The 25,366-nt window shown below is 59.1% G+C and overlaps 1 protein-coding gene across 2 annotated transcripts; it reads left to right on the forward strand.

Annotated features, from left to right (window-relative positions):
- Positions 1–1,252: 1,252 nt before the first annotated feature.
- On the forward strand, positions 1,253–23,745 carry LOC147911590 (PI-PLC X domain-containing protein 1-like). Of its 2 annotated transcripts, none has more exons than XM_087427889.1 (7): positions 1,253–1,306; positions 7,765–7,923; positions 11,646–11,782; positions 14,724–14,852; positions 15,541–15,696; positions 17,171–17,354; positions 21,413–23,745. In XM_087427889.1, exons 2-7 carry the CDS (start codon positions 7,788–7,790, stop codon positions 21,649–21,651), a joined length of 981 nt encoding a protein of 326 aa, XP_087284015.1. In that variant the 5' UTR covers positions 1,253–1,306; positions 7,765–7,787; the 3' UTR covers positions 21,652–23,745. The 2 variants fall into 2 exon arrangements, with proteins under 2 accessions (XP_087284015.1, XP_087284016.1); XM_087427890.1 differs by lacking the exon at positions 21,413–23,745 and adding an exon at positions 21,072–21,406.
- Positions 23,746–25,366: the final 1,621 nt, after the last annotated feature.

A 25,366-nucleotide genomic window follows, 5' to 3' on the forward strand; every position in this document is an offset into this window, starting at 1 on the left:
GAGAGAGGAGGAGAGACGGAGAGGAAGGGAGAGGGAGGGAGGGGGAGAGACAGGGAGGAGGAGAGGGAGAGAGAGGGAAGGGGAGGGATGAGGGAGGAGGAGGGAGGTGGAGGGAGGAGGGGAGGAGGGAGGAGGAGGGAGGTGGAGGAAGGAGGGAGGTGAAGGGAGGAGGGGAGGAGGGAGGTGAAGGGAGGAGGGGAGGAGGGAGGAGGAGGGAGGTGGAGGGAGGAGGGGAGGAGGGAGGAGGGTGGTGAAGGGAGGAGGGGATGGCCTGAGTGAGGGGGAGGGAGTGTGAGAGGAGCCAGTGGGAAGCTGTGGGCAGCTGAGTGGACGTCCCCATCAGACAACAGCTGTCCTCCAGGCCACCTGCAGCCGGTGACTGAGAGACGGAGGAGGGGGTGCCCAGAACAGAGGGAGACGGAGGCCACCATGGAGAATTCAATCCCAAAGTCCGATCCCACCAGCGCTCTGAGCCACCCCAGATGTCTGTCCACTCTTGTCCACTCTTAGGTTGTGTGTGGTCTCCAGCCAACGTGGGAACTGAGGGTGCACAAGGCACTTTGCTGAGTGGACGACGGAGCAGATGGGGAGGGAGGAGGGCGAGGGACTGACCCTCCTGGGCTCCTGGTCAGCTTGGGGTCAGTGTCGGGGTGGATGTGTCTGCAGGTGTGGACGTGTCCTAGAAACCCACTTACACCCTGACCCTGGTCAGGGCCAGGTCAAGGGCCACTCAGGACCAGGAGGGCCAGACACTCCAGTAGAGGCTGACCCGTGTGCCCAGAGGTCACAGCACGGGTGCCGTCTTGTTTGCTCCAGACCTGGGTCCAGAGTGACCACAGGAATGGACGGCGGCCAGAGCAGAGTAGGGCGGTGGAGTCATTGTCACGTCCTCGTCTTCTGACCACGGACCCCGTGGTCACACTCAGGACGTCCTCATGTGCTCGTCCTCTGATCATTACACCCCGTGGTCGTGGTCAGGGCATGCCACGTCCCCGTGAGGGCCTGGTCCCAGCAGACTGGCGGTGTGAGGACCCGTGGACACCCCGCCCCGGCCGGCAGTGTGGTCCCCACAGCGCCTCCAGCTCAGTAGTCCCCACAGCGCCTCCAGCTCTGTAGTTGGTGGGTGGAGATGGTCTGGGCGGCTCCTCCCCTGGCAGGAGGGGTGTGCGGGCGTCCAATCGCATGGCCGCGGGGCGTTCTCGGAAGTGAAGTGCCCGGGTGTCCAGGAGGGAGGGAGGGAGGGAGAGGACAGAGGAGGCGAGAGCTGCTGCTGGAGACTCTGCTGGCGACACCGCGGCTCGGAGGGGTGAGTGCCATCGTCCGTCTGCCTATCTGAACTCAGAGCCCGGGGACACCAGGTCCCAGGGACGTGGTCCCCACAAGGGGGCGGCCCCCTGCTCCTGTCCCTCGGCCTGGCTCCTGCTTCCCCCGGGACCAGCGGCTGGAGGGGCAGCAGGAGGTGCTGGGGGGCTGGGGTCACGGGGGAAGTGCGCGGTCCGCTCACAGGCTCCGCGCCCCGGCCGGAGGGGTGGGAGCCTCCGGGTTCAGAACGGCTGAGCTGCCGGATCCCGGGGTTCGGCCCACGAGGTGGGGACAGCCCGCTGGTCCCTGTGCCGCTGACCACGTCGCCGGGCAGGACGTGTTGACCAGGCAGGGGAGGACTTGCTGACCAAGGTCTCCCGTCCCGTCCTCACTCTGCCACAGCTGGGCCTCCGGCTGGCCGGTGCTGGTGAGCGTCTGGGGAGCCGGGTGAGGAGGAGGGAAGGTCGGGGTTCGGGTGGAGTGGCCGGTCCATCCATCTACTCACCCGAGAGCGATTTCCTGAGTGTCTGGACATGGTGTCACCACATGCGGATGCCGTGGGGACAGAGAGCCGCCCTGTGTGGTCACGGGTGGATGCTCCTGTCTCACCGCCAGGCGGGTCTGGGACAGACCTCAGCCAGCCTGCAGCCACCGCGTCCTGTGGAATCCCCCTGGAGTCCTCATCCAGTCCTCAGCAGGGTCCCCTCAGTGGTCAGGTGACCTTGTGTCATGAGGAAATGTCTGGGGACATGGGGACAGGAGAAGGGAGTGTGACAGGACAATTGTGCAATACAGTTATACAATTGTAGATTGTATTGTTAACTCACAAACAGTAAATTGTTACGGTAGAAGGGGACTGTGACAATAGAGGGGGACTATTACTGTAGAGGGGGACTAATACTGTGTAGGGAGACTATTACTGTGTAGGAGGACTATTACTGTAAAGGGGGACTGTGACAATAGAGGGGGACTATTACTGTGTAGGAGGACTATTACTGTAAAGGGGGACTGTGACAATAGAGGGGGACTATTACTGTGTAGGGGGACTATTACTGTGTAGGGAGACTATTACTGTGTAGGAGGACTATTACTGTAAAGGGGGACTGTGACAATAGAGGGGGACTATTACTGTAGAGGGGGACTAATACTGTGTAGGGAGACTATTACTGTGTAGGAGGACTATTACGGTAAAGGAGGACTGTGACAATAGTGGGGGACTATTACTGTGTAGGGGGACTATTACTGTAGAGGGGGACTGTGACAATAGAGGGGGACTATTGCTGTAGGGGGGGACTATTACTGTGTAGGGGGACTATTACTGTAGAGGGGACTGTGACAATAGACGGGGACCATTACTGTGTAGGGGGACTAATACTGTGTAGGGATACTATTACTGTGTAGGAGGACTATTACTGTAAAGGGAGACTGTGAAAACAGAGGGGGACTATTACTGTGTAGGGGAACTAATACTGTGTAGGGAGACTATTACTGTGTAGGAGGACTATTACTGTAAAGGGGGACTGTGACAATAGTGGGGGACTATTACTGTGTAGGGGGACTATTACTGTAGAGGGGGACTGTGACAATAGAGGGGGACTATTGCTGTAGAGGGGGGACTATTACTGTGTAGGGGGACTATTACTGTAGAGAGGACTGTGACAATAGAGGGGGACTATTACTGTAGAGGAGGACTGCGACACTAGAAGGGGACTATTACTGTAGAGGGAGACTGTGACAACACAGGGGGACTATTACTGTGGAGGGGGGACTATACAATAGGGACAACTCCACGGCCCAGGTCTGCTGGCATCTGGAGAGGTGGGGTAACGGGGTTTCTTATGGAGAGGAGTAAACTGTCCCGCAGGCGTGGGTGGGACAGAGGGTGGCCTGCCTGGCCCGTGGAGCAGAGGGGCCCACCGATTCTGGGGCGCCCCAAGGAGGCTCTGCTGGCCGGGTCAGTCCTGGGGAGGAGAGGGCGCTGTGGTGACCTGCACCTGCTCTGAGCGATCGCGGGAGCCGCTCACTCACGTTGTGGCTTGTGGGGTTCAGCTCACGGTTCCTGAGCCAGGAGGGACTGGGGTCCGCGTGGCCTCGTCGGTGGGCGGGGGGCTTCGCGATCTTATCTGAGTCTCTCCGGGGAGGGTCCTGGCGGGAAGCTGCGTCCCGGACACAGACGTGGGAGGGTGTGCTGACCCCTCAGGTGCCCTTCACGTGGTCAAGGGGCCATCGTCCCGCCTTGCAGTCAGGGAGACAGAGGCGCGGGCTGGGGCGTGAGCTCAGGGTCCTGGGGCCGGTGCAGACTGGGGAGGGGCTTCTGAACCACGGTGTCGTCGGTGCCGTGGGGGTCCAGCTCTGCTCCCTCCTCGGGTTGACCCCTTGCACTCGGTGATTGGGGTTCAGGAAGGGGCCGTGCCCCACGCTGGGGTGGCCATCCGAGGTCCCGCCGTGGTCAGCGCACCGGCCTGTTTACCCCCCGAGGACCCTCAGCCCCTGCAGGAGGGAAGAGGCATGCGGACGGCCCATGGCTGCCCCTCCATCCGCTGGACGTGTCCGGGCATCGCTGCCCAGTGATGGGACAGAACGGCAGAACCCCACAGGCCGGGGCCTCGGGTCACCTGTGCAAATCAGAAGGGACGGCTTTCTGCCGGGGCCTCAGGAGCGGTCGATCTTCTCACAGAAGGAGCCTGCAGTCATTCCCGGGGCCCAGGAGCCCCGATGCTGACAGCTGGTGGGCTTGGGCCTGGGGTCCCTGGAGGCTTAGGGTCCAAGGGGGGAAGTACTGTTGGAGGATGTAATTCAGGACAGACCTCGGCCACCCCAGAACGCCTCCACAGGCAGGAGAGAAAGACCTCGGTTTCACTATTGAACAAGGCGGGGAACAGAATGTGATGTGCGTCACAGGCAGCAGCTATGAGATGCAGAGGCAGAAGGACCTTACCTTTAGTGTAGCTAAACAGAAACAGCCACTCCACCCACGTTCTGAGATAAACAGTCCCTGATTTCCCGTATCTTTATGATGACGGGGGTTTGCAGCTTGGAGCCAGGCCCCCTCCTCCCAGGAGACAGGCGTTTCCTTCGTTGACTGCATTTCAAGACGCTCCCGGGTCCTGGAGGAAGCATGTGTGAGCTGTGGAACGGTCCAGAGCCCTATTTAGCCATTAGAAAGATTTAGACACACCTCAAAGAGACGGAGAAAGGACTCACGAGTTTTCTCAAATAAATGCTCCTGAGAAAAGGGAAGGGGGAGGATTCAGCCTCGTGGTCTGAACCTGGATCTGCCCTTAATCTGCTAAGTACGAGCCCAGGACGGGGGCTGAGGGCCGGCCGGCCGACGTTCCCACACCCGTTTTGCCATCTCATCCGCACGTTGACGGAAGGTTTCTGTTCTGTCTCAGACGAGGCCCCGGGAACTCTTGAACTCAGTTAAGGGTGAGAACTGCAGAGCGAGGGGCAAATAGTGGAATGCTTTCCAGCACAACCCCCTTCTGAACCGCCACCAACAACGGCCCTGTCACGGCTGGTTACCAGGTGTGCATGCTGGAGGCCGCGGGCAGGTGGGGGCCCGAGGAGGCCGCGGGCAGGTGGGGGCCCCGAGGAGGCCGCGGGCAGGTGGGGGCCCCGAGGAGGCCGCGGGCAGGTGGGGGCCCGAGGAGGCCGCGGGCAGGTACCGGGACAGGGGCCGTTCCTTCCTCCCCGAGCTCGAATTTCAGCCGGGTGTCCCCAGGGAACGAGAACGCTGTGGACGGAGACATCCGTGCGCCCGTGGTGGGGGCGTGCTTCAACGTAGGGGCTCGCGGGGTGTTTCCGGGGTGAGGTCTGGTCATTCGCTGGACGGACACGTGCTGAGCGTGGAGAAGTGCGCGTGGGGCGAGCTCCCCGTGGGGGCCGCCCCAGAAGTCCTCTGTGGAGGACGTGGGGTCCCTGTGTGATGGCCCGCTGGGTCACCCACTCGTCCCTTCCTCCCTGCATTCGGGTGTGAGTGACACTGAGGTCCCTCGAGTGACCCCGCTCCCCCAGGGTGATGGGTGCCCTGCACATAAACGAGATGGAACGGCTCCCGTGTGTGCTGCGTGGCTGAGCCTGGCCCCAGACCCCCTGGACGCTGGCTGCATGAACGTCACTCACCCCCCAGGCTGTGTGGGGTCCCATGATCACTCCGGGAGGGACATTGATGAGACGGAGCGTGAGCTGACAGAGGGCCGCGGGACGGACTGAGGGGAGAAGGAGGTCAGAGTGCTGGTTGACGATCTCGGGGACTCTCATGGATGGGGGAGAGGATTGGTCTGTGTTGCTGCTGAGGCAGAACGAGACCCGAGAAGGTTGGCTGTTGGTGTACTCGGCACAGGGTAGGTGAGGAAAACCTTTTCCTCTACACTCTTAGGTTCTGCACCAGGGATCTGCAAATTGAACTGACAAATGACAGATTAAGAGAAGAAAAACATTTATTATGTCGGAATACAGATGCCTTCACAAAAAAGAATTGGAGACCCAAAGAGATAGTTAGACTTAAGGGCTTATATGCCATTTTAACAAAGGGTGGTAAGTGTGGAAAAGTGACAAGACAAAGGAAAAGGGTTTTGAGCTTCTAGGGGCAGTAAATTGTGAGAAGGTAAAGATCTGGGGCAAATTAACGGAAGATGAGGGTTATTTAGTGGGGTTTGTTAGGCAGACTCAAGTGGTGTCTGCTCGGGTGATCAGATTCCTTCTCCCCTTCCTGGTACAGGAGAGGGGGCAGAAATGCTCACAAAGGGAAATTTATGCCTGTTCTCAGGCAGACGGGGGAGGGCAGAGTTTTTGTTTCTGCTTCTTCTCAATTGCTTTCAGCTCAAAATAATCCTTATGCCAAATGGCGTATTTTGGGGTGACAAGTTCTGATCCCCCTCAAAAGGGCATCTAACAGCTAGAGATGGTGCCAGGGGACGGGCCACCTCCAGACTAGACGGACGGGTCCAGAATGTCGGGGTGAGGGCCCGCAGGCTGTGGGGTTCCCATGGGCCCCGGTTCTGAGCGTCTCACAGGCTGTAGCTCATGGAACCTGTCCTACAACCCTACAAGATGGGCACTATTACATCCCATTTGACGGGTGAGAAACTGAGGCACAGACGGTGGGTAGCTTGTCCAGGGTGGCTCGTGAGTGGGGGAGCTCGGAGGCACACCCAGCTCTTCTCCACTTCTCTACGGAGGGTGGCGTCTGTGTGTGTCAGCTCCGGCTGCCCTAACAAACGCTGCCTACGGGGCGGCTTAGACAACAGAAATTTATCTCTCCCCGTCCTGGAGGCTGGACTCTGAGACCCAGGTGTCACAGGGCTGGTTCCTCCTGAGGCCTCTCTCCTTGACGTGTAGACGCCGTCTTCTCCCCGTGTCCTCACGTGGTCGTCCCTCTGTGCGTGTCTGTGTGCTCATCTCCTCTTCTCATAAGGACACCAGTCCTGTTGGATCAGGACCTACCCCAGTGACCTCATTTTACCTTCATCACCTCTTTAGACCCATCTCCACATACAGCCCCATCCTGAGGTCCTGGGGTCGGGGCTCCAACATGTGGATTGGGGGACACAGTTCAGGCCCCAACGCCGTCCCCTGGGCGGAGGGGGTGGGTCCAGGAGGCCAGGCCTGGTGGACAGCGAGTGGCCTTCAGCACCAGGTGGACGTGGGGTCAGGTCCTCCCCTGCACCCCCGGGACCACGTGGATGCATCCCCCGGCCTCCCTTCCCTCACGAGTGTGCTCAGCGCACATGCCCACCTCGTCCACTTATCCTGAGACGAGAGTAACTCCCACCCCGCGGCGTCTCCGGGGCGAACGCGGCCGATGCTCAGAAGGCCCATAACACGCCCCCGTCCTGTGCAGCCCTGGAGGGGCGCTTCCAGCCCTTCCAAGGGGCCGTGTGCCTAGAAGAAGCCCAAGGAGGGAGACGCTGTCGGAGGTCTCGAGCTGTAAACCAGACGGGATTCAGACTGAGTGACCGTCCCAGCAGAAGGTCGTCGTGGGTCACTGCAGGTGGTTCTAGGTGGTGCTAGGTGGTTGTAGGTTGTTGAGACCCATAACCCGTCTGGCAGCCTCGTTTGCACACTCGGAAGGGGGGATTTGACAAGGAAACCGGCCCCCCCACACTCCTTCCCCGGGACTAAGCCTGGTGGCTCTTTCTTCTCAAGGCCAGGACCCCTGTGCCACCAGAAGAGCGTTTTCTGGGTGCCCTGTTTTCTTTTTTTTTTTTTTAAATTTTATTTATTTTATTTTTCCCCCCAAAGCCCCAGTGGATAGTTGTGTGTCGTAGCTGCACATCCCTCTAGTTGCTGTATGCGGGACTCAGCCTCAGGATGAACGGAGAAGTGGTGCCTCGATGCGCACCCGGGATCCGAACCCGGGCCACCAGCATCGCAGCGCGCGCACTTAACCACCAAGCCACAGGGCCGGCCCCTGGGCGCCCTGTTTTCAACTGCGTCAAACCTCCTTTCCTCCCCCAGGTCGGTGGCGCGGGTTCCCCTCGATGGGCGGGCAGGTAAGCGCGTCCGTTGGCGTCCAGAGCCTGCCCCGCAGCATGAACATGAACGCCAATGCAGACTGGATGTCGGCGCTGTGCCCCCGGCTGTGGGACGTGCCCGTCCACCACCTCTCCATCCCGGGTGAGCGCCTCTGCGTCCCCCGGGGATGCGGCTGCGGGGGGTCTGGGTGTGGGCCGTGTGGACCCCACGAACCACACGCGTGTGCACACATAGGTACACACATGCACACACACACACACACACACACACACACAGGCGAGCATCTCTCCTCCGTCTGCTTCATCCTGAGATGGCCCGGAAGGCCCACGGTGCACCCAGGGGAGCGTGGCCTCGGGGAGACGTGAGGGTGTGGGGGACTCGGGCTGACGCTCCCCTCAGCCCGTCCGTCCCTCCTTCTGGGGAGCCCCTGGGAACGTCGGGCCTTCATCCCTCTCCTGGCCAAGGCCCCCAGGCCCCCAGGCCCTGGTGGGACGCGGGTCCACAGACCCCAGCCCCAAGTGTGGCCGGCGGTGGTTGGGGCTGGGCCCTCGGCTGACCCAGCGGAGGAAAGCGGGTCGATGGACGGGAGGGAGCCGTGTGGACAGGCCCCGTCCTCCCTGCTCCTGCCCTGCTCAGCCTGGGGGCTGGTCCCAAGAGGCGCCTGGACCACGAGAGGGAGGGAGGAAAGGAATCACGCTCTCAAATAAGTTTTTCAAGGTCTGGTTGAGGAAGAATTTACACACACCTGCTCACTCTCTGTGTTTTACACTTTTATTGAGATACAATTCACATACTTACAGTTCACCCATTTACGGCGAAAATTCAGTGGCTTCTGTTCACAGTGCTGTGCAACCACCAGTTCTGTTGGGTTCCAGAACATTCTCATTCCCCCAAAGGGAGACCCTGTACCCATTAAATAATAATCCCCCTCCCCAGCCCCTGGCACCACTAATCCACTTTCTGTCCGTGGATTTGCCTCTTCTGGACATTTCATGTAAATAGAATCACACACTATGTGGCCTCCTGTGTCTGCTTCTCTCACTGAGAATCTTGTGTACAAGGTCCATCCAGGTTGTAGCTGTGTCAGTGCTTCACTCCTGTTCATGGCTGAGTAATATTCCACTGCACCGATGGACCACATTCTGTCTGTCTCTTCATCTATGGATGGATACTTGGGTTGTTTCCAGCTTTTCACTATTCTGATTGATGCTTCAAATATTTGTCTGAACAGCTGTTTTCCTTGTAAACTCTGCAAACTCTTTTAGCAAACGTTTATGAGCACTTTTTGAAACAGATGATGCAAGAGAAAGATACAGACTGAAAACTGGGTGGCCCATCTCTGCTTGGGAACCCCGTTCCTGCCACCGGGCCCGAGGTCCCTCCAAGGACGTTCTGTGCACAGAGAACAAACAACATACATATAAAGCTCCCAGAATAATTCAGACAGTGTGCTGATGATTCTGTAGATCAATGGATCACAACATTAAATTCAAAAATGGGTACAATACTGAGAATTTAAAGTATTGAAAGGAGGCACCGCCCATCAGTGAACAAATAGCCCACCCAACGGTGAAGAAGCGACAGGTGGCTATTAACGTGGAGGGGGGATCAGGTGGGACCCCGTCTCATATTTGCACCCAAGTGTATTACAGAATGTTTAAAGATTTAAGGGAAACATAAAGCCACAAAGTTCTGCTGGAAGACACAGGTAAATATTACCTACACATTAGCCTCTCTAAGGAGAACACCAAGTGCAAAAGCTACGAAGGAAAAGATGGATAGACGTGAGCACGTAAAAAAAATGTAAATTTTCCCTCACTAAGAAACTTAAACGAAAGTTCATGACAAATAGCCCGTAACAGACGCTGTGGGGCATCCCCGTGGTTGGCTGAATAATGTCCTAAAGACGTCCCCACGACGGGCACGTCCTCGTCCCCCAGAACCTGTTGATACGCCACCTCACGTGGCAAACGGGGGTGTGCAGGTGTCGGGCAAGGGTCTGGAGACGGGAGGTTTTCTTGGCTTATCTGGGGGGGACGGTGTAACCTCAAGGGTCCGTGTAAGAGGGAGGCGGGGGGTCAGAGAGGAGGGACAAGGAAGAAGCTGTGCTGCTGGCTTTGCAGACGCCAGGTGCCCAGGAAGCTGGAGAAGGCAGGGAACACGTTCTCCTCAGGCCCTCCGCAAGGAACCAGCCCCGTGGCACTTAGACTTTGCACCCGTGTCAGGTTTCTGGCCTCCAGAACTGTGGGGTAATGCATCTCTGCTGTTTGAAGCAGCGCAGTTTGTGATCCTTTGTTACAGTGGCCCCAGGACCCTTGCACGGCCACCCAGATGGTGCAACCTTCATAGCTGAGTCCCACACCCTCCCTGGGGGCCACCCGCATCCCCGAGGGGACGGAGAGGATGGAGCCCCCAGGGATGGGCGCCTCCCTCTGCCCGTGCTCCCCTCATCTCCCAGAGCAATCCCCACCCACGCCCTGCGTGCTGATCTCGTCCCAGGAAACCCGGGCCATGAGGAACCTGAAAACCACATCCACACGCACGTCACACACGGCAGACCAGGGCCACTGCGTCAGCACAGAGGGTGCTTAGGAAACCCCCACAGGCACGCGCTCCCCAACGGGAAACGGCCCCGGGGGGACGGGTGATTCTCAGACGAGAAATCCTAAGGACTCGGAAATCGTGAGAAATGGCCGAGCCGTGGAGCGAACTCAGTGAAGCAGCTGTCACGGGAGCATTGCAGCAGTCGTCGGGGGCTCCTGGTGCCGAGGACGAGGGTGGGGAGGCGGCCACAGGGTCCCTCTGCTAGGAGACCCAGGACACGGCCGAGGGCGGTGGGCTGCGAAGGCGGCTCCCTCCCGCCACCCGGCCACGGTCCAGGTCCCAGACTTAATCTGGAGGAAGCGATCGGTGGGCGTGCAAAACACACTCACACCAGATGTGCCCGGGGATGCTGCCCTCGAGGGGCAGGTGACCGTCCTCGTGTCCAGGGACCGTGGTCAGTTGCACAGGTGGATGACATCACGGAGTGGACACAGTCGTGAAAGCATCTCAGGCTCTGCATTTACTGGTTTACAAAATGCTGATAATATGTGTGAAATGGAAAAGCAGATAAAAAATTGCATGATTTGATCCTGTTTAAAACACGTATAAAAATATACATAATATGTATAAATGGATTATCCCCATGTATAGATGGACCCGTATAGATTACATTTAAAATATATAAATACACAAGATATATAAATGTGAATTACATAAAAACGTATATAATGACAAAGTCAATAGGGGATTTTAATTTTTTTAGTTGTGTATATTGTTCTCATTTTCCTGCAATTAACCCGTATTCTCAGTGTATGAGTGTCTTGGAGTGGCTATAAAAAAATACCAAAACTCAGTGTCTTAAAACCACAGGAATGCACCCTCCTCCAGTCCTGGAGACCAGACGTCTGAGATGAAGGGGTCGCAGGGCTGTGCTCCCTCCACAGGCTCCAGAGGAGGGTCCTTCCTGCCTCCTCCAGCTTCTGGGGCTCCAGGCGTCCCTGGGCTGGTGGCCGCCTCCCTCCATCTCTGCCTCCGTCTCCACGTGGCTTCTTCTCTGTGTCTATGTCTCCTCTTCTGTCTCTGATGAGGACACTGTCAGTGGATTTAGGACCACCCTCGTCCAGGACGCCCTCCTCTCCATCCTTCACTCAATCACACCTGCACAGACCCTGTTTCCACACGGGTCCCGTCCTGAGGATCCAGGTGGACGTGGGTTTCGGGGCCACCATCGCCCCCGTGCATGTGGCTCCGTGTGCAGCTCTGAGCCCAGGGGGAGGAGGGGGGCTAACGGGTGGACCCCCCCCGCTGTCTGCATGCAGGGAGCCACGACACGATGACCTACTGCCTGAACAAGAAATCCCCCATTTCCCACAGCCAGTCCTGGCTGCTGCAGCTTCTGGGCAAGCTCCTGCCGTGCGTCACCCAGCCCATGGTGCTGAAGTGGTCCGTCACCCAGGTGAGCTCTGCGGGCGTCTGGCGGGCTCCAGAACTGGCTCTTGACCTGCCCCCAGGGCCGCCCCCCTGGGCGGGTGCCCCATCCCCATTGTGGAAGTGGAATTGAACACAAACCTCCTCCACCCCAGAAAGCCTCCCACAGGTAGAAGAGAAAGAATACAGTTTCATTATTGAGCAAGGAGGGGACCAGAATGTGATTGCATCACAGGCAGCCATTGTGAGATGCAGAGGCAGGAAGACACTCACCTTTCAGGTAGCTAAGTGGAGACGCCCGCTCCCTCCAGGTTCTCAGATAAATAGCCACTGATTTCCTGTATCTTTATGATGGGGAGGGATTGCAGCCTGGAGCCAGGCCCTCTCCTCGCAGGAGACGGGCGTTTCCTTTGTTGACTGCATTTCAGAGATGCTCCCAGGTCCTGGAGGAAACATTCCTGAGCTGTGGAATGTTCCAGAGGCTTGCAGAATGCTGCGCATACATCTGAGACAGACGGAGAAAGAGCCTGCATTAACAGGTCTCCTCCCGTCGCTGCTCGAGGACAGGGAGTGTGGGCACCATCTCTGCCCGCACGTCCAGAGTGCGGCGTCTGCTTCAGTCCGGGTCTGCCTCGCGTCCTTCACCCTCAGCCCACCTCCCGCGTGGATGGGCAATTTAGGGACTGTGAGCAGCAGGAGGGGAGTCCTTGTGGGCCCAGGAGAGGAAGGCCTCGCGGAGCAGCTCAGGGTGGCCCAGGCCTCGGGGCGGGGCTGCCCCCTCGCTGTGGCCCTGTCACCGTGCACATGCAGGGGGCCGGGGAGAGGGGGCCGGCCGGGCCAGGTGGGGGCAGGAAGGCACACGGGGCCCAGGTGGGGAGCAGCTGACCGCAGGCCCCTGCTCTACCTCCGCTCGGGGCCTTGTGCTTCGGGTTTCTGCTCTGAGGGTCTCGCCGGCTCTCACCTGTGTCCTGGCTTTGTCCGGGTGGGAGTTTCATCTCCGGGGTGGGAATCCGTCTGGGCGTCTGCAGGGCGGAGAGCCGGCTCTGGAACGTTGGGGAGCCACATTCCCCACCTGTGTCACAGCAGTCACCCCAGGGTCTGGGGATGGGGGCGGGCCCACGGCGGTGTGGGGGGCTGCAATGCCGGGTCCTCGCTGCCGGGTCCTCGCTGCCGGATCCCTCAGTGCCGGTGCCTCAGTGCCAGGTCCCTCGGTGCCGGGTCCGCAGCGCCAGGTCCTCCTTGCCAGGTCCTCCATGCCAGGTCCTCCATGCCAGGTCCTCCGTGCCAGGGTTCCTCGGTGCCGGGTCCTCAGTGCCAGGTCCTCAGTGCCGGGTCCCTCAGTGCCGGGTCCTCAGTGCCGGGTCTGCAGCGCCAGGTCCTCCATGCCAGGGTCCCTCGGTGCCAGGTCCTCAGTGCCGGGTCCTCGGTGCCGTGTCCTCCCTGCTGGGTCCTCAGTGTTGGGGTCCTGCTACACTGTGAGCAACGTGGGGGTCTGCAGGGTGTTGGGGGAGGCTGCTGAGAAGGCTGGAAGTCTCAGGAACCCAGCTGAGGGAACAACCACAAGGGTCTGTACCTCCACGTCCAGCTGCCAGGTGATGATGGTGCGGCGTCTCATGCATCCACAGACTGGACAGTCATGTGGTCACTGACAGTGACTTTTCTGGGGAGTCCCCGATGTCCCCAGAAGGTGCTTCATACGGCGTGTCCACAGGAGGAGGGGACAGGGAGGAGGGGGCATCCTTCTAACTGTGGAACATGAACGCCTCCGGGAAACGGGCGGGAAGCAGCTGTAAGGTCGTGTCTGAGATCCTGGCAGCGGTCGGCCCCACGTCCTCAGGCCCGGGCAGGGGTCAGCCCGGGCGATAGGGTCCCACATAAATTCACTGTCCTTTTTAGACTCTGCTCTGTTTCCGAATATTGAAAGAGTGAGCACCTATTTCACAGTCTGAAAATACACCGTAAATGCCTAAAGCACGTTTTAGGGGAAAGTTGTCCCTTTCCTAGGTCCCCAGCCCTCCACCCGGAACCTCAACCTCAGGAAGAGCACGGAGACTAAAGGCCTGGGCGCAGCGGCCTGGGTGCCCTGGGGTCCCCACGGGAGGGACGGCCCCTCCCCGGCCTCTGTGCCTCTCAGGGACGGCGCTGACCACGGGCCGACCCCTGCCCTGGCCCCTCCAGGGCAGCTCTGCGGGAGCCGCAGTGGGCCCGGCCTCTGGGCCCCGGCTCTGGGCTTCTGCCCGACGTGCACACAAGGGGCCTCTTTGTAGCCTCCCGAGCCTCAGTTTCCCCATTTGTCCGTTAATTCTTGGTGTTTCCACCATTGTTTCGTGTAGAGAGCACAGTACCACCTCTTTTCCTTTGCGATGTTAATGTTATGTGTGCTTTTTCTGTTACTATTTTGGATAGAGGGTACGGTACCGTCCTCTGTCTTTATATTAGCTTTGCTTTCTCCGCGATGATCTGTGGGGAGGGGTGGGGCCCTTCTCCCCGTTATTCTCTCTGGATTCCTCCTTGCCGTTCCCCTGCTGTTTGTGGGGTGGGGACATTCCCGGCTGTAGCCGACCCTCCCTGGCGCGTCCTGACCTCCCTGGGTCCAGGTGGGTGTCCGGGAGCCCGGCCCGGGGCTGCGGGGGCCCAGAGGGGGTTCCGCCAGGGAAGAGCGAGAGGTGGGGCCCTGCGGGGACGGCACCAATGTAGCCGCTTCCCAGGACAGAGCCTCCGCAGTGTGGTCTGTGGCTGCACGTGGCCAGTATCCCCTGGACGGCGGGTTCCCAAATTCAAGGTCCGGGTGGCTGCCCGACCCCCGGCGGCACCAGCAGCTGTTGATCCAACGCTGGACACAGTGGCCAACGCTGGACACGGTGGCCCGCGGGTGGGCAATGAGCCCACTTCCCAGCGCCCAGGGGGATATGAGCCAGGGTGGGAGCCGCCCGCCGTCCCCGGCAGAGCTGACCGAGCTCCGTCCACAGGGGCTGGCCGTCACGGAGCAGCTGGACGCGGGGGTGCGGTACCTGGACCTGCGGATCGCGCACATGCCCAAGGGCCCCGACAAGAACCTGCACTTCGTGCACTCCGTGTACACGACGGCGCTAGTGGAGGTACGCGGCGGGAGCGGGGGCGGGGGTGCGGCTGCGGAGGCCTCCACGCGGCGATGGGCTCCACGTCCATCCAGACGGGCTGTGCTGACCTCCGGCCATGGGTCATCCGGAGGTCTGGACCACGTGCGTCTGAGTTTGCACCCCGGCTCCTCCGTGGCCCCTGGGTTTGTGTACAAGTGGGTCCCCGTCTCCTCTTCCTGCCTCCCTGTGGGCGCTTCAGTGCCGCTCGACGGGTGTTTCCAGAGTCTGAATATGAAGTCACCGTCCTGCGTCACACCGGGCCCCCTCCCCTGGGCCCCACTGCAAGTCCCAGGACCGTCGGGTCTGCAGGTGCCGTCCCGGGAGCTCAGTTTGCAGGTCACCTGCTGGCCCCCGAGGCTCCCTGGTGCTTCCAGAATTCACACCCTGGCACACTCGGTGTCGTCTGTCTGGAGTGAGCATGCACATGTGCACACACACACGTGCACAGGCATATGCACGCACAAGTGCACACACACGCACGCTTCTCCCCCCAGAGCAATGGCAGGTGGGCCGGCTGTCTCTTCGGCAAGGCTGCGTTCCACGAGCTTTATGTGTTAATCTCTTGAGGACCTGACCCCCTGGGCCCGTGAGCTGTGCTTGGGGAAGGGCTGCGGGAGCGTCCTCATCGTCTCGGCTCTCACACGGAGCTCCTCTCCCCCCCGTCCAGGACACGCTCACGGAGATCTCGGAGTGGCTGGAGAGCCATCCCCGGGAGGTGGTCATCCTGGCGTGCAGGAACTTCGAGGGAATGACGGACGACCTGCACGAGTACCTGGTGGCCTGCATCAAGAACATCTTTGGGGACATGCTGTGTCCCCGAGGGGTGAGAGGGGTCACGGCCTCCCCAAGTCTGTCCTCAGGGGGGCTGCGGGGGCGGGATGATCGCAAAGACTCCATCTGCTCGCTTGGGTCCGCTGTGGGAGACATTTATCTCTCCCCGTCCTGGAGGCTGGAGTCTGAGATCCAGGTGTCACAGGGCTGGTTCCTCCTGAGCCCTCTCTCCTTGGCGTGTAGACGCCGTCTTCTCCCCGTGTCCTCACGTGGTCGTCCCTCTGTGCGTGTCCGTGTCCTCATCTCCTCTTCTCATAAGGACACCAGTCTTATTGGATCAGGGCCCCCCAATGACCTCATTTTACCTGCATCATCTCTTTAAACACCCATCTCCACATACAGTCACGTTCTGAGGTCCTGGGGTCAGGACTCCAACATGTGAATTTGGGGGGACACAGTTCAGCCTGTAACACAACCTGTGGCTTAATTATGTAGGTAATTTTCTCCGTTTTCCTGGTGGCGGCTGGCGTGTGCCCACACATAGTCTCCAGGGGGCTCAAAAAGTTAAATTCGCATCCATTTTGGTCAAGGTCCCATCAATTCACTTCAAACCCTCTTGTGTTCAGGTTTCTCTGATTATATCCCATAAACCAGGAGAAGGGCCCCGTCCCTGAGTGGTTTGGGAGGAAACAGAGATGGCAGGGCTGCTGTGAGCCGGGGTCATCCAGTTACTGGGCCCAAGAGGGGACGTGGGAGACGCGGCCTGGGGATGCACCAGCCGACCCCAGTCTCCACGGGGACGTCACAGGGAGAGGAGGAGGGAGGGCACATGGGACATCAGCCTCAGAGGGACCACTCCACAGTCTTTTGACGTGTAAACCGTGCTAGAGATGGATCTTCTCTGTACCAATCACTATTGGGGGGCGTCCTCTCCAAGTGGGTCAACGTGGGCTCGGGGTGCTTTCAGGGAAAATGAGTGTCTGTGGTCTCATGAAAGTCCAGACGTCATGATGATGTTGTGAATACTGACCCCAATCCCATCACTGTCTCTCACAGATGCCCCAATATCTCCAGCCATCACTGTTTCTCACAGACACCCCAATATCTGCACCTCATCACTGTCTCTCACAGACACCCCAATATCTCCACCCCATCACCGTGTCTCGCAGACACCCTAGTATCTCCGCCACATCACTATGTCTCACAGACACCTCAATATTTCCACCCATCACTGTCTCTCCCAGACATGCCAATATCTCCACCCCATCACTGTGTCTCATAGACACCCCAATATCTCCACATCACTCTCTCACAGACACCCCAATATCTGCACCTCATCACTGTCTCTCACAGATACCCCAATATCTCCAGCCATCATTGTCTCTCACAGACACCCCAATATCTCCACCCCATCACTGTCTCTCACAGATACCCCAATATCTCCAGCCATCACTGACTCTCACAGACGCCCCAATATCTGCACCCCACCACTCTCTCACCATACCCTGATATCTCCCTCCCTCCAGGAGGTGCCGACGCTGCGCCAGCTGTGGACACGGGGCCAGCAGGTCATCCTGTCCTACGAGGACGAGGGCTCCGTGAACCAGCACCCGGAGCTGTGGCCGGGGATCCCCTACTGGTGGGGCGACCAGGTGAAGCCTGAGGAGCTGGTGCGCTACCTGGAGCGCATGAAGAGCGACGGCCGCCCAGGTGCGTGAGGCTGTTCTGTGTGGAGAGACGGTGCACGTGTGCTGTCGGGCACAAGGGTTTGCTTTTGATCGTGTACACGTATAAAGATATGTGCATGCGTGTGTATACATATGTATACGTGCATTCACACGTACAAGTTCACATGTGTGTATCTTTACGTACACATCCGCATGCAGATGTGTATATATATATATATACACATGTGCACACACATGTCTATCCATGTGTGTACATGTACAAACATATGTGCGTGTCTGCATATACACATGTATATGTGCATGCACACATACAGGTACATGTGCGTGTATGTGTATATACACACATGCACACAAGTATGTGTATACCGCACACACGTGAACACACGTATCCACACACATCTATCCATGTGTACATGTACAAACATGTGTGTATACACACATGTATATGTGCATGCACACGTACAAGTACATGTGCATGTGTTTATATATACACATGCATACAGGTATGTGTATACTATACACATGTGCACACATGTGTCCACACAACCTATCCATGTGCACACACATGTACAAACATATGTGTGTATACACACATGCGTGTGTGCATGCGCACGTGCAGGTACACGTGCATGCATGCATATATACACATATGCATGCAGATAAGCATATACTATACACACATGTGCACACACGTACCCACACACGCATCCATCCAGGCGCTTGCTCAGGCTTTCCGTACACGGGCCTGTTGATCTTCCTGGCAGCCCCGTGATCCAGCGAGGTTGTTATTCCCATTTACAGATGAGGAGAAGGGAAACACGCCCAGGCCCCCGGCAGCCCCACCTCCTCCCTCTCTATCTCTGTCTCTCCATCTCTGTCTCCGTCTCTCTATCTCTGTCTCTGTGTCTCTGTCCCCCTCTGTCTGTCCCTTTCTCTCTGTTCAATTTAGCATCTTAATTCAGCTTTGCGCTTCCTTGCTAAAATAGCCGTGTGGACTCCATCCCACATATGTAACATGGTTTATTTGACTGGGCCCCCCTGGGCCACCTGCTCTGCAGACACTCCCTTCAGAGAGAAGCTTCCGGGAACGCCTCGCACACTCGGTCCCACAGTGTGTGCTCTGAGGGTGTGTCCTGCCCCAGCTCCCAGTGAGAAGCAGCGCAGGATGCGAGTGTGTCCGTGCGTCCTTCTGAGGACGTTTACAGCCTTGCTGTTTCTGCTCCTTGGTCTCGGTGCTTTCTTAGTTTCTTGAAGGAAATCAGCCCTTTTCTGGCAAACAGGCTACAGACAACTCCCCCAGTGATGGCTCTGACGGTCGGTGGTGGTTTTGCTTTGTTGTATCATTGGTGTGAAGAACGGGAACTTTTCTTGGTTATGGAGTCCGTGGTTTTACGTATTTTATATTCGTGGTCAGGGCCCGTGGCTGCGTCGGTGGACGCTTGGGGCCTCCAGGGCCCCCTGGTCCCATTTCCTGTTATCAGTCGATAGTGGGTGATGGAGTGTGGTCGTGTGTTACGCTTGGTACTACGTGTGGCTGTTTTATGTGCGTCAACGTGATCTGTAACAATGCTTTAAACAAACAAAACCAGCGCTGCTCACCGACCCGATCCCTCACTGCCAACGTTTGCAGAGGTGAAGCGTTTTCCCACGGTTTGGAGATGTGCTTCTGGCGGCCGGCTCCATCTGACTGCCGGTTCCCACTAAAATGGCATCCTGGACGCTGTGGTGACCCTTGGCTCCTCTGTCCCCTGTGGTGACCCTTGGCTCCTCTGTCCCCTGTGGTGACCCTTGGCTCCTCTGTCTCCTGTGGTGACCCTTGGTTCCTTTGTCCCCTGTGGTGACCCTTGGCTCCATTGTCCCCTGGTGTCTTCACAGAAAGGACTCTTGCTTTGGTGGCACAGCTTTGTCTGTGTTGTTGAGAACGGCTGGGGGGAGCTGCACCGGGGGTGGGATTTGGGGGAGGGGGGCCTGGTGCCAAACCTGGCTGGACCTTGGACTCACCAGGTCCCACTTCGTCGGTGAGGCCAGGACGCTTGAAAAACATCCACGGTGGAGACAACCCGATCGTCCATCGTTGGATGAACCATGTGGTCCATCCACAGTGGAACATTGTGCATGAATAGGAATGAGGTCCTGACACGCTACAGCGTGGATGGACCTTCAACAAGGTTCAAACAGCCAGACACAGAAGACCACATGGTGCGTGGTTCCATTATACGGAATGGCCAGATTAGGACCCAGAGAAGAAAGTGGATTAGTGGTGCCAGGGGCTGGGAAGGGGGATGGGGAGTGACTGCTCATGGGGCAGGGTCTCCTTTTGGGAGCATGAGAATGTTCTGGAACTAGACAGAGGGGGCAGTTGCACAATACTGTGAATGCACTAAATGCTTCTGAATTGTTCATTTTAAAATCATGAATTTCACCTCCATTTTTTAAAAAGTGCTTGGGGCATCACGTGCAGCCAGTGTTGACAGCCACTAGCAGTCTTTGTCCCCCGAGGGTGGAAACCCAGCCCTGGAGCACGGGGGGACCTCCCCAAACGGTGTGGGTCAGGCTCACGCTGGCTTCCCCTCGCCTGCTGCCCATATGTGCTTCCGAGCTGCCACATGGCTCCTAGTTCTCAGTGGCTCCCAGCTCTCACGTGGTTCTGACCTCTCATGTGGCTCAGACCCTCACGTGGCTCAGACCCTCACATGGCTCCCAGCTCTCATGTGGCTCTTAGCTCTCACGTGGCTCAGACCCTCACGTGGCTCCCAGCTCTCATGTGGCTCTTAGCTCTCTCGTGGCTCAGACCCTCACGTGGCTCAGACCCTCACGTGGCTCAGACCCTCACGTGGCTCCCAGCTCTCATGTGGCTCTTAGCTCTCTCGTGGCTCAGACCCTCACGTGGCTCAGACTCTCATGTGGCTCCCAGCTCTCACGTGGCCCTCAGCTCTCACATGGCTCAGACTCATGTGGCTCCCAGCTCTCACGTGGCTCTCAGCTCTCATGTGGCTCAGACTCTCACATGGCTCGCAGCTGTCGTGTGGCTCTCAACCTTCATGTGGCTCAGACTCTCATGTGGCTCCCTGCTATCATGAAGCAGCATTTCCATAGCCATGAGATTTGTATCCTAAGGGAGGAGCTCAGAGGTCGCCCAGGGAGCAGGATGTTTGCGCTCAAGTGTCTCGCTCCCTCAGGTTTCTCTGACGGACAAGCTTGGACTTTGGGGGTGAGGATAAAGAACTATTTGGAGAGACTTGCATGGCGGACACTTCTCTGACCATCCCTGTCTTGCTGTGGATTCAGGCCACCCAGGGTGCTCACACCTTCATGGGGGGCTTCCTGAAAGAAGGGTGCTGGGCGTCCCCCTCAGAGATGCTGACTCAGCACATCGGGGGGGCTGAGAATCCGCATTTCTGATGATTCTTGGGACCCTCTTGAAAACCACTGGCTGAAACTCTGTGTGTGAGTCTCCTTTTGTGACAAACACCACTAACCTAGTGGCCTAAAACAATAGAAACGTATTACAATTCTGAGGGCACAAGAAATGGGTCTCCCAGGGCTGAAATCCAGGTGTCGGCCAGGCCAGTTCCTTCCGGAGGCTCCAGGCAGAAGCAATTCCTTGTGTCTCCAGATTCTGGAGGCACCTCATTCCTGGGCTCGTGGCCCCATCACATCGTCTTTTCTCCTCTGATTCCATCATCACATCATCTGCTGCCCCTTCTGTCTTCAGTCCTCCTCTGCTTTGCTCTCACAGGGACCTTCGTGATGACACTTGAGGCCCAACCAGATAATCCAGGATAATCCCCCGTCTCAGGAGCCTTAACGTGATCACATCTCAAAGTCCCTTTTGTCACGTAAAGTCACACATTCCCAGGTTCCAGGGATCAGGACGTGCACACCTTTGGGACATTATTCAGCCCTACGTCCTCTATGTTCAGTGACTCTGAGTCCTTAGTTGAGCCTTGCTGTCTGGACTCTCATTCCGTGGGGAGATCTGGAACTCTGAGATGAGAACGGGCAGACGAGCGGGTGGGCGGCTGCCGTGTGGCTGGGACATCCAGCACCGCACACCCCCCTCTCCACCTTCTGTCGCAGGCGGGCTGTTCGTGGCAGGCATCAACCTGACGGAGAACCTGGGTTACATCCTCGTGCACCCGTCTGAGTCCCTCAGGAAGATGACGCTCCCCCACCTGCCGTACCTGAGCACGTGGGTCCGGGCGCAGAGCCCGGGGCCGGGCGCCCGCTGCACCAACGTCATTGCGGGCGACTTCATCGGGGCGGACACCTTCGTCAGCGACGTCATAGGGCTCAACCAGAAGCTGCTATGGGGCTGACCGGCCCGCCCTCCCACTCCGCACACGGGCGCTGCCCGATGCACCTGCATCCTTCTTGGCGGCGGCGTTTTGGCTGAACATGGGGAGGGCAGTGGGGTCTGGGCCGTCGGGGGTCCCTCAGCCTCCTCCCTGACTTGGGGACCCCCCGTGGGTGGCCCCTGGCTGCACTGTCTCTCTGGGGCGGATTCAGTGAATATGCTGATGATTAAGGGAGGACGAGGGTGGACGGTGGCCCCGTGCCCGTGCTGGGATGCGGGTACTGCACCTGCCCTGTGCCCTGCGCCCCTGTTCTCCAGCCCCCACCTCAGGGAAGGTCCTGGCCGCCTCCAGGCCCCAGGGTGAGGCGGCCTGCCCCCAGGTGCTCCCCAAAATTTGGCCGTCTGTCTTCCTCTTGCGTTTGGCCTCTGCCCTTTCTCCAGAGGCCACAGTGGGTGCTCACTTTTCCCACCGCCCCTGACCCCTGGTTTCTATCTTTGACTATCAGGCATCCATAGTTCACAGTGATGATTATGTTCACTATATTTTCCATGTTCCTGATGCTCTGGCGTTTGGGGGCCCTGCAGACCCAAGAGCCTGGCCTCCCAGGGCGGGCTGGTTCCCAGAGAAGAAACCACGTACCTGGGGCCACGTCTCGTATGACGCCAGCCACCCCATCATTGGCGGCTCACACGCCGGGCCGACGCCCCTGCCCCGGACACCCAGGGCCGGGTGAGAGGGGCCGCCTGTGGCCCGTGGAATTGTCCAGACCGGCAATGCTAACCTGTCTGCCGTCCCCGTGGACTGCCGTGGCCTCACGCCCTCCCTCGCTCCTCTCTGCCCCCAGGTTCCCCTGCGGCCCTATGGGGCTGCTCCCTCTGGGGAAACGAAGCTGTAAAGCTGTAAGGTCCTCTTTCAGGGGCTCGGCCGCCCCGTGGTGGCTGAGGCCCCTGCCTACGTTCAAACCCCCCGGGGACAACGAGACCCCACTGCTGCCCCCAGGCCTGCGGGAGGCTCAGCATCGTGCACCAGGCCTTTGCTCTGCTTCCCGAGACCCAGAATCCAGTGTCACCAACACGGACGTCACGGAAACACCTCATTCTGCCCACGTGGCCGCACAGAGCTGGTGGCTCAAGCCCTCGGCCGAAGGCTGGATGCCAACCACACCGTCCACTTCCCTTCCCTCTTCAGAGGGGCCCGAGGAACGCTCGTATAGCTCGTGTTCTGGAACGTTCCTCCCACAACGCAAGGGCATTGGACACAAGGTTTTCTTAAGTCGTCCTGAAAATGAACGGGAATGAAAACGACCGTTTAGTCCTCGTTGGAGGGTGTTCTCTTCGGGATCAAATGAGCCATTTTCCAAAAGAAAAGCTGCCTGTGGTTTTGGCAGCAGGATGCCAGTATCTAAGGAAGGACCTGAAATCCCGAAAGAGACGCTCACGGGACATCCCGCGGGCGACCTCAGTCCTGGACTCTGCGGGGTCAGCGCCCCACCGAGCTTGGCGCGCGCGGGACGGCGTTGAGGCGAGGGCACGTGTGGGATCCTAAGGGTGATGTCACGTTGACTGTTTCCTGCCATACCCTGATTGCCCTGGAGTCGTGGCGAGGACAATCCAACAGCGGTCATTTAATTCTGGAGAAGTGTGAGAGACTTAAAGTCTCATTTATTCATGCGTTTCTGTTACCATACAAACAACCAAGACGTGCTGGGTGCCTTCCACGACAATCCACCGGAAGGATCCTTAGAAATGCTAAGTTTATTGAGCACTTTTTGTCAGGTCGTGCCGACAAAATCCCATTGTGCCTCCTCCCTGCTCACTTTATTTCTGCTGTGTGAGTTCAGGGCCTGGACCAGAGTGCTGAGTTTTGTGATAGTCGTAGCTCCTCCACAGGGACATGGAGCAAAGAGTCTCTATTTAATTTTAGAGACGAGAGTTTGAGACTTGGATTCCAGGCGGGCGTTCTACCGGAAGGATCTTCCTGGCGGGGCGAGCTCGTGGCCGCGTGCGTGGACCACCGGCCCGTGGGAAGGGGCCAGCAGGCTCAGTCCGCGTCTTCGCAGCGCCCAGCGGGGCTGTGTAACCGCGGAATAAACGTTTGCTGACTGAGCACTGGTCAGTACGGTGCTGCGTCTCTGCTCTCTCTGTGCCGTCTCTGTGCCGTCCTGCGGCACACACGTCGGGGGGCCACCCTGGGGTCTGCCCGGCCTGAACCCTTCCTCTGACGGCGGCCTCCCCCACGCCCACACGGGTTAGTTCTCGGGGCCCCGGCTCCTCTGTGCACAGGGACCCTGGAATGGAGAGGGGAGAAGCCCGTCTGCAGACAGAGGGGTCTCAGGAGAGTCTGGGTGCTGGGGGGGAGTGGGAGTACGGGTGGGTGTAGGGGGCGGTCTTGTATCTGTCCCAACTCCATGTGATCCCTGACACCCCCTCTCCAAGACCCCTGGTCTTTTCTGGAGCCCCCTGAGACCCCTGGCCCTCTCCTGGGGCTCCCAGAGACCCCCGGCCCTCTCTTAGGGCCCCCTGACACCCCCTACCCTCTCCTGGGCCCCCTGAGTGCCCTGACTCTCTCCTGGGGCCCCCCGACACCCCCATCCCTCTCCAGAGGCCCCTGAGGCCCCCACTGGCTCTCTCCTGGGGCTCCCCAAGACCCCAGGCCCTCTTCTGTGCCCCCGAGTCCACCTGCCCTCTTCTAGGCCCCCCGTCTCCCTCGGCCCTCTCTTGGGACTCCCAGTGACTCCTGGCTCTCTCCTGGGGCCCCTGAGACCCCAAGCCCTCTTTTCAGGCCCCCATGAGACCCTAGCCCTCCCTCCTGGGGCCCTCAAAAGCCCCAGCCCTCTCCTGCGGCCCCCGAGACCCCCGCCTCATCCTCCTTCTCGAGGCCCCGCTCTGAGCTCCCGCAGTGGGTGTCTGGACTCTGCAGACCCCAGGCTGAGCCTGAGGAGCCCTGGGCTGAGATATCCTCCCCTCTGAGGCCCTGGGGTGGGGCCTCTGGGGTGAGGCAGGGACCCCAGGAACAGGCGGGGGGTCCTGGGAGGACAGCGAGGGGACCAGAGGCCAGGACCGCCCCCAGAGCCCTGCCTGCGTCTCCCAGATGGGGAGGAGGTGGGGGTGGAGCAGACAGGAGCCTGGAGGCTGGACCAGGAGGAAGTGGGGGCCTGGCACACGGGGACGGGCAGAAGGGACGGGTGAAGGAACCCCCGGGACCGTGCGGGGCTCACACCCAGGGCAGCCACAGGCTGGCAGGTGGACTGCGCTGGACCTCGGGAGCCTGGGGGGCCAAGCAGGATGCACCCTGCCCACCGGGTCTCTTCAAAGCCCCCTGGGCCTCGGGGACCCTGTAGGAGCGAATCCCCGGGGCTGAGCTGAAGGAAGCAGACAGGCTGGCGGAGCAGGTGCGTGAGGCCAGGGCTGGCTGGTCTCCTGGCCTGCTCACCTGTCCTAGAGGAGGCCGTGGCTCTGCTCCCGTGTGGCCAGGCCCGGGCCCCCAGCACGTGCCCCTCCCCACCCCCCGTGCCGGACCAGAGTGGGCCTCGTCCCAGCTCCGCACTCAGCCTGGGCCTGGAGCCCGCCTCCTCTCGGGGCGTGACAGGCAGGTCTCTCCCTCCCTCGGCGGCTCACGGAGTCCTGTCCTGTCTGCTCTGCACTCGAGCCCACAAGCGTGGGTGTGCCGGGGCGGCTGTGACAGACGACCGTGCTGGCTTCAAACCACACGTGCATCCCGACAGGGCTGCAGGTCA

The sequence above is a fragment of the Ceratotherium simum genome, chromosome Y (genome assembly GCF_057802395.1).
Source record: "Ceratotherium simum simum isolate JZ-2026a chromosome Y, ASM5780239v1, whole genome shotgun sequence".
Taxonomy (NCBI): Eukaryota; Metazoa; Chordata; class Mammalia; order Perissodactyla; family Rhinocerotidae; genus Ceratotherium; species Ceratotherium simum.